This window comes from Neoarius graeffei, chromosome 7 (assembly GCF_027579695.1).
Source record: "Neoarius graeffei isolate fNeoGra1 chromosome 7, fNeoGra1.pri, whole genome shotgun sequence".
In the NCBI taxonomy this organism is placed as follows: domain Eukaryota; kingdom Metazoa; phylum Chordata; class Actinopteri; order Siluriformes; family Ariidae; genus Neoarius; species Neoarius graeffei.
In genome coordinates this window covers 2,146,990-2,155,561 of record NC_083575.1, presented here as the reverse complement: position 1 = coordinate 2,155,561, position 8,572 = coordinate 2,146,990, and the positions used below count along the sequence as shown (strand labels likewise).

The 8,572-nt window shown below is 45.4% G+C and overlaps 1 protein-coding gene across 1 annotated transcript; it reads left to right on the top strand.

The window, feature by feature from the left end:
- The first annotated feature begins 2,562 nt into the window (after window positions 1–2,562).
- On the top strand, window positions 2,563–8,188 carry LOC132888998 (uncharacterized). The gene is made up of 3 exons (XM_060925099.1): window positions 2,563–4,200; window positions 5,404–6,074; window positions 6,385–8,188. Exons 1-3 carry the CDS (start codon window positions 4,099–4,101, stop codon window positions 6,491–6,493), a joined length of 882 nt encoding a protein of 293 aa, XP_060781082.1. The 5' UTR covers window positions 2,563–4,098; the 3' UTR covers window positions 6,494–8,188.
- The last annotated feature ends 384 nt before the right edge of the window (window positions 8,189–8,572 follow it).

The following is an 8,572-nucleotide window of genomic DNA, read 5'->3' as shown; positions in this document are numbered from 1 at the left end:
TGTGTCCCTCATGGTGCCCTGTGGGGGGTGCTTTGGGAGTATGGGGTTCAGGGCCCACTACTGCAGGCCATTCGGTCCCTGTATGACCGGAGCAGGAGTTTGGTTCGCATTGCCGGCAGTAAGTCGGACTCGTTCCCGGTGCATGTTGGACTCCGCCAGGGCTGTCCTTTGTCACCGGTTCTGTTCATAACTTTTATGGACAGAATTTCTAGGTGCAGCCAAGGGACGGAGGGTGTCTGGTTTGGTGACATCAGGATCACACCTCTGCTTTTTGCGGATGATGTGGTCCTGTTGGCTTCATCAATCTGTGACTTACAGCATGCGCTGGGACAGTTTGCAGCCGAGTGTGAAGCGGCTGGGATGAGGATCAGCACCTCCAAGTCCGTGGCCATGGCGCTCAGCTGGAAACAGATGGAGTGCCTACTCCAGGTCAGGGGAGAGTTGCTACCTAAAGTGGAGTTTAAGTATCTCGGGGTTTTGTTCACAAGTGTGGGTAAGGGGGAGTGGGAGTTGGACAGAAGGATCGGGGCAGTGTCAGCAGTGATGCAGACGATAAACCAGTCTGTTGTGGTAAAGAGAGAGCTGAGCCAAAAGGCCTACTGGTCCATCTACGTTCCCACTCTCACCTATGGTCACGAGCTATGGGTAGAGATTACATCTCTTGGCTGGCCAGGGAACGCCTCGGTATTCCCCCAGAAGAGCTGGTGGAGGTGGCCGGGGAGAGGGAAGTCTGGGCTGCTCTGCTTAGGCTGCTACTCCCGCGACCCGGATCCGGATAAGCAGTAGAAGATGGATGGATGGACGGACATGAGAATTGTGTCTCCAGGCTGTGATGTGTTCATAACTAAATTAAAATTTTGGAAAAAGAACTGCATGGTGTTTATTACAGGTAAAATATTTTGTATAATGTCACTCTGTAAATATAATACAGGGTTTGGGAATGTACACTTCTGACTTTGGACCTGAATAGGGTTTGTTTTGTTTTTTTTTTTTGGTAAAAAGTTAAATTAATAATCCAAGTAAAGTCAGACCTACAGAACCTGTCGAAAGTTTGGACACCTTCTAATTCAATGTTGTTTATTTATTTTTTTATTAATTAAAAGGCACTTCATGTTATATGAACATGTTATACATGTCTGTGAGCAGTCGGTTGTTGGACACTCAGCGTGACATGAGACCACTGAGCTCAGGTTCCCAAACAGAAACTGGATCGGATGTCTGTTCCACCAGCAGCCATTCCTGCTGTCAGACCTGGCCTGTGATCTTCACAGGGATAATAATTATACACAATTCTTTATATTGTGTGACATGTTTTTAACTTTGTTTGAGACATGAATGCTGAACGGATGGAAAAAGATTCCACCCATGTTTTTACTTGTAAATTAGTGAGAAACAGAATGTAAATGTGTTCATCTACAGAACCAGTGAACAGTGTGGACACGCCTTCTCCTTCAATGTTTCCTTCATTTTTTTAAATTAAAGGTCACTTCATGTCTGAAAGTAATGATGGATGTCGTTTCTCTTGACTTAGTTGTTCGGTTCTTGACATAATATGGTTGACTACAGTTGTGGAATCGGGCTATTTACTGTATTTGTTGTTATTATTTACTATTTACTGTTTCATCTCAAACACATTAAGAAAGTATGAAACTTGTCCACTAATTAACTTTTTTTAATTAACGAGACACAGCTGTTAATTGAAAAGTATTCCAGGTGACTCCCTCATGAAGCTGGTTAAGAGAATGACAATAGTGTGTAAAGCGTCATCAAGGGAAACACTGGATACACTGAAGAATCTTAAATATCAAACATTGTTTTCTTTATTACTTTTTTGTTTACCACATAATTCCATATACGTTCCAGATGTTATTTCATAGTTTGATGTTTTTAGTTTTGTTCCACAATGTAGAGAATCGTCAGAATCCAGAAACACCACTGAATGAGTGGAGTAGGAGTGTACAAACTTTTGATTGGAACTGCATATCAAAATAACATCCATATCAAGGTCAAGGTGTTTTTATTATCATTTCAGCCATATGCAGTTGGTACAGTACACAGTTAAAATGAAACTACGTGTGGCAGCGGGGGCGTGGTCAAGCGCCGGTCTGTGACAGGAGGGCGGAGTTGGGGAAGGTAAGTGGCAGAATCGCTTCACCTGAGTGTGATTAATCTATGTTTTGTGTGTGTTCTCCCCAGTAAACCGGGCTATTTAAGGAGGGAGAGCGAGAGCAGAGGAGCTCTCTCCACAACCCGAGGACCGGAATGTGTGTGCGTACGTGTGTGGCTGAGAGAGAAACGCTTCCACTGAAAAGTGCAAATAAAAGAGTTTTGCGAACTCAGTCTCTGTCCTGCCGTCCTCTGTGCTCCACCCACATCTAGCGAACCTTTACAGTGGTGCCGAAACCCGGGATCGTGGAGCACCTGTCCTGCAGCCCCATGGAATCCTCCCCGTTCGCGGACTTGATCCACGTCCTCGCCACGGCTCAGCAGAGCCAGCACCAGGCACTCGTCACGCTCCGGAAGGAGCAGGAGCAGCGCTTCGAAGCCCTGGTGGTGGCTCAACAGGAAGACCGAGAGGCGTTCCGGCGCCTCCTCGCGTCGGCGGGGTCCACCAGCGCACCGGCCGCGGGCCCGTCTCCCATCACCTTGACTAAGATGGGCCCGCAGGACGACCCCGAGGCATTCATCGCGTTGTTCGAACAGGTCGCCGAAGCCTCGGGGTGGCCGATGGAGCAGCGCGCGGCGCGCCTCCTCCCCCTCCTGACAGGAGAGGCGCAGTTAGCCGCACTACAGCTCCCCGCCGACCACCGGCTGGCCTACGCCGACCTTCGCCGGGCTGTCCTCCAGCGCGTGGGGCGCACGCTGGAGCAGGAAGTCGCAGCCCATTCGCGTTCGGCCAGCAGCTCCGGGACGCCTGCTGGCGGTGACTGAAGTTCAAGTTCAAATTATTTTCTGGTGTTTCATGTGTTTACTAGTAGCCCTGTTTGCCTGTAAATGTGGTGTAGAGTGTAGTTGCTCATGTTAGCCAGCAGGTGGTAGTAATGTCACTGTTTCTGATTGTTGCTCAGACTGCAGCGTGGTGATTATTATTTTTTTAAAGAAACCTTTATTTGTCTCATGCACAGTCAAGCACAGTGAGATTCATCCTCTGCATTTAACCCATCTGAAGCAGTGAACACACTCTCACACACCCAGAGCAGTGGGCATCTACACTACAGCGCCCGGGGAACAGTGAGGGGTTAGGGGCCTTGCTCAAGGGCACTTCAGCCTAAGGCTGCCCCACATTAACCTAACTGCATGTCTTTGGACTGTGGGGGAAACCGGAGCACCCAGAGGAAACCCACACGGACACGGGGAGAACATGCAAACTCTGCACAGAAAGACCCTCGCCGGCCACAGGGCTCGAACCCAGAACCTTCTTGCTGTGAAGCGACAGTGCTAACCACTACACCACCATTTCCTGTTAGTAATTGCAAGCTCCCGCCTCTGTGAATACACAGTAAAGAGCAACACCAGTAAACTTGTTTAATACCATATTTTCCAGGTGAGCTACTCAAATTAATACTGTAGGGTTAAATCTGTTCCTATCCTCCTGTTCTGCCTGAGCTCAAGCTAAAGTACGCCGAGCTCCACCCATTGGGAAACTCATACCATTACCCACACTAGTGTTGCTTTCGTCAATGAAAATTTTGACTAAATATTGTCGTCAACGAACCTTTATCATGTGACAAAAACGAGACGAGACTAGACGTAAATGTTGGTCTTGTGACGATAACTATAATTAAATATATAATGCAATATAGATGACGAATAAAAATGAGACGAAATGTGGCTTAAGAAATAAAAACGTTGCTAAAATGTCTCTTAGTTTTTGTTTACAAAAATGAAATGAGATGTTATTTCATCTCTTTTAGGCGCGTTATTATTTTTTGCTGTAGGCGTGCTTGTGTAGTTAGGGACTGCAGACACAGGTTTACTCATCCCCCTCACAGCATTATTTAAAACTATGCAGAGATGGCCATCCAGCCGGGGATCTTTGGACGAAAGAGAAGACATTTGGGCAAACTTTCTGTACAATGAAGTGGAGAACAAGACCGAATGTGTGGTAGACAAAGACGGGCAGAAATGCGGTCACAAAATCTCTGGAAAAAACACTACGAATTTAAAAAGACATCTAAAGCATTCCACAATGAAATTCAGGTAAGCCACGAACACGTTACTCTCTAAACTATTTAAGAAAGCGTAGCCTATGCTTGTTTGTTTCTTTGTTTCACAAGAATCCGTTATTTTCTTCGGGATGAATAATGTCTACCCTAAAGGTTAATGTAAGGTATTGGCTAAATTTAGACATTAGCTTTACAAGTTAACACACTGCCTGTTTGCTACTCGTCTAAGGTAGGCTGTAGCTTGCTAATGCCTCTATCTACAACTCAATAGTCTCCCCTTTATCCACTATCTTATCAGCATCACATTTCTTAGATGCCTGAGTGTCCATGCGTATTCAATATTATTTCTCCAAAACGAAATATATCTAGCTCCACGACGTAATGTAACTCGGGCAACGTGTTAACTTGTTCGCGTTACGTCGTGGGCTAGAGACGTGGGGCGCTTTGGAGAAATAATATTACTTATGCATGGATACTTAGCGATCTTTGCAAAAATCCTGTCTGATAACATGGCGTTGGTGGATAAATGCTCAAACTTTGAAGGTACGAAGCGTTTGGTATGAAGGCAGATGGTTAGCAAACAGAGAACAGGTCGTTTGTAATATTCGTCTAGAGTGATCTTGAATGCATCGCGGCGGTCTATGCTTCCAAGCTTTCATTATGACCGAGCCACTGGTTTTAGGGATGTGTTTGAGGCTCTGCATCTCGTGGCCTTGTATTTTTTAAAAATGTTAATAGCCTACTTAAAAAAATCTCCGTACACGTGTACAAGGATAGGCAGTGTTTTTGTTCTTTTTGCTGTGTTTAATCATGCAAGTCAGTAACAAGCCTGAAAACGGAACAGGCAAGAAAAAAACTTGCTCTCGTGTAGCCTATCCTGTTTCACTTCTTTTAAGAGTAAAATTGAAACAGATCTGTACTACTATTTAGGTGATCAACCTATGGTCAGTGTGGAGTTAAATTAAATATGCCAAATTCTAGAACTAATTAAGTTTTGTGGAAAGGATGTTGGTAAATGATTAAGAGCACTATGCATATTTTGAATGTCATGCCTTATGGTCTTGTCATGCCTATTTTTTTTCCTAAAACAATCAAAGCTGAAAATAAACATAGCCAAATCACAACCAATAGTTAGTCATTGAGGGGAATGTCAAATAGTAATGATTTATGCCACTTAGTACAACAGATTTTCCAGGGGCCTGCCTCTGTCCTGGCATTGTGTCTATTCCTGTGCTAGATTCCAGAAAGGACATCAATGAAACATGTCCAGCCCAAGAAGATTGACAAACCAACTAGTGCTCAAGATTTCTTTGCCACAAGGAGATACAGCGACAACTCTCCAGAGCAACATACCAAGGAAGAAGGGATAGCGCAGTGGATAGGCCGCACAGGACTCCCAGCACGAATTGTTGAAGATGAGGAGTTTGTCACTATGATGACAAAAATGGACAAAAAGTTCAAAGTGCCAAAAAGACATAAAATTTTAAACTTGATCAAAAAAATGTACAAAGAAGAGAAAGACAAAATCAAACAAAACCTTGCCACAGCACGCAGAATAACTATAGGGTTGGATATTTGGACCAAAAAGGGACTTACCGCATCCTTTCTGGGAGTGAGCACCTGTTACTTCAACCCTGAGAACAACAAAGCTGAACACAAACTCCTGAACCTGAAGGAGATGGTTCATCCTCACACTGCAGAGTCGATTAGTACACTTGTAGAGGAGTCAATGGAAGAGTGGGGGCTACCCAGAGAGAAGGTCCTCACAACAATCACTGACAATGGCAGCAACATGGTGGCTTCATTCCACACACATGCAGAAGTTGCCACAACTTCTGAAGGGGACTCAGATGCAGAGCCCGACAATGCCAGTGATGACGGTGAGCAGCAAGAAGGGGAGGATTACAGGTCAGTATGTGTATGAAACCATTAATTCATTCAATATTTATGTAACTAGTCATATCTTTATTAATGAATAAAAAGTAATGCTATAGAAAGTTGAAAGATTAAAAATAATGCTTTTCATTAAGGATTTGTGAAACTGGTCACGATTTAATACATATACATAAAAACTAAATAAGTTCATACGACGTTAACTATTAGAACTACTGTATTCAGTTCAATAATGTAAGGGCTAAAATGTTTAAAAAGCTTTTATATATATTTATATATATATATATATATATATATATATATATATATATATATTTCCATGTAGATATGATTATGGAGCCATAGAGAGGACCCCGTGTGTAGTTCACACGATTCAGCTGGTTGTGAACATGGTCCAGAAGGAACCCCAATCCGAAGGCTGTTGGAGAAAGTGAGGCACTTGGTGAACAAGTTCAGGAAGTCCTCTGTCGCCACAGAGCAACTGCTGCAGAAGTGTGCACTCGTTCTGATAAAAGATTGCCCCACCAGGTGGTCAAGTTGCTTTGCTATGATTTCACGCTGCCTTGAAGTCAAGGAACATGTTTCAGCTGTGGCTGAGTCCATGGGCTGGGACAGCCTGCAGCCCAGTGAGTGGCAGAAGATTGGGATGCTGAGAGACCTTCTTCTTCCATTTGCGGAGCACACCAAGTCACTTGAAAGTGACACTCAATCACGTTCCCTTGTTGTACCAGCACTCATGGATCTCAAAAACCACCTGTCAGAGTTCTTGCTTGATCATGGAAGAACCTACAAAGATGCTGCTACTCTGGCTCATAAGATGCTTTCTAGCATTGACAGGCGCTTTAGTGTGTTTCTTGACATAGCAGCTGACAACTTCTCACCACTGCTGCAGCTTGCCTTGTGGACCCTTGTGTAGCTGAAACCCTTCTGGAAAATGATGACAACGAAGTACAGAATCTTGTCAGAAAGGCAGAGGACTACATAGCTCATCTTGTGCCACAGAGACTGCAAGTCCAAGAAGAGCAGTTGACCGATGATGAGCAAGATACCAATGAGAGTGCAGAGGCGCCAGGGGCAACCCCTGCAAAATGGCGCAGATTTAAGTTCTTCAGTGCCAGTCGTCCATCGAGGCCCAAGACAGCCAAGACAACAAATATTAGACAGGAGATTTTGAAATATAAAGAGGGACTGTCCGAGTTCCATTATGCTGCTGCTACTAGTGCTGAGGGTGAGGAATCTGGCATCAAGTATTGGTTAACTCAGTGTTCTACTTCATTTCCAACACTGAAACCTCTGGCCTTGGACCTCCTGGCGATGCCAGCCTCTCAGGTATTTACAAAGAGGGTCTTTAGACTCATTCCCTTGCCTGGTCTCCGCACAGTCCTGGAAACAGCAGCGCTCATATTTAGCCATGTCTTCAGGTACTACAGGATTCCTGAGGATATTGTGAGCGACCAGGGACCCAAAATTTCATCATGATTAGCTTGATGAACAAGCTTGGAGTATTGGTTTGTCTGACCTTGGGACACCACCTGCAGTCTAAGGGACAAGTCGAACATGCGAATCAGGAGATCGGATGCTTCTTGAGGGTGTTCTGCCTAGAAAACACCAAGGACTGGGCCCAGTTCCTCCCATGGGCAGAATATGGGCAGAACTCCCTTACACACTCAGCCACTCAGCTCACGCTGTTCCAATGTGTCATAGCGTACCAACCACCACTGTTCCTGTGGGATTACTCACCTACTCACGTCCTGGCAGTCGACGCTTGGTTCAAGAGGGGTTAGCAAGTTTGAGAGAGCATTCACCAATGTCTGGAACACATGGCTAGCAAATACAAAGAGTATGCTGAGAAGCACAGAGGTGAAAATCCTGTAGATGCACCACGGGACGGAGTGTAGGTATCGATGAGGGATCTGCAGAAAACTCAGTGCCAGGTACATTGGTCCTTTCAGAATCCTTCACCAGGTCAACAACGTCTTGTACAGACTAGAGCTACCTCCACACTGCCATCTTTCACGCATGTTTCATGTCTCAAACTTGCCATCCCAGGACCATTGGCTGAAAACACACCAGCCCAGGAACACCCAGCACCAGTTGAATTAAACATATTTACTGACGGGCGGCATGGTGGTGTAGTGGTTAGCGCTGTCGCCTCACAGCAAGAAGGTCCTGGGTTTGAGCCCCTGGGCCGGCGAGGGCCTTTCTGTGTGGAGTTTGCATGTTCTCCCCATGTCCGCGTGGGTTTCCTCCGGGTGCTCCGGTTTCCCCCACAGTCCAAAGACATGCAGGTTAGGTTAACTGGTGACTCTAAATTGAGCGTAGGTGTGAATGTGAGTGTGAATGGTTGTCTGTGTCTATGTGTCAGCCCTGTGATGACCTGGCGACTTTTCCAGGGTGAACCCCGCCTTTCGCCCGTAGTCAGCTGGGATAGGATCCAGCTTGCCTGCGACCCTGTAGAAGGATAAAGCGGCTAGAGATAATGAGATGAGATATTTACTGACTTTGAGACTGCG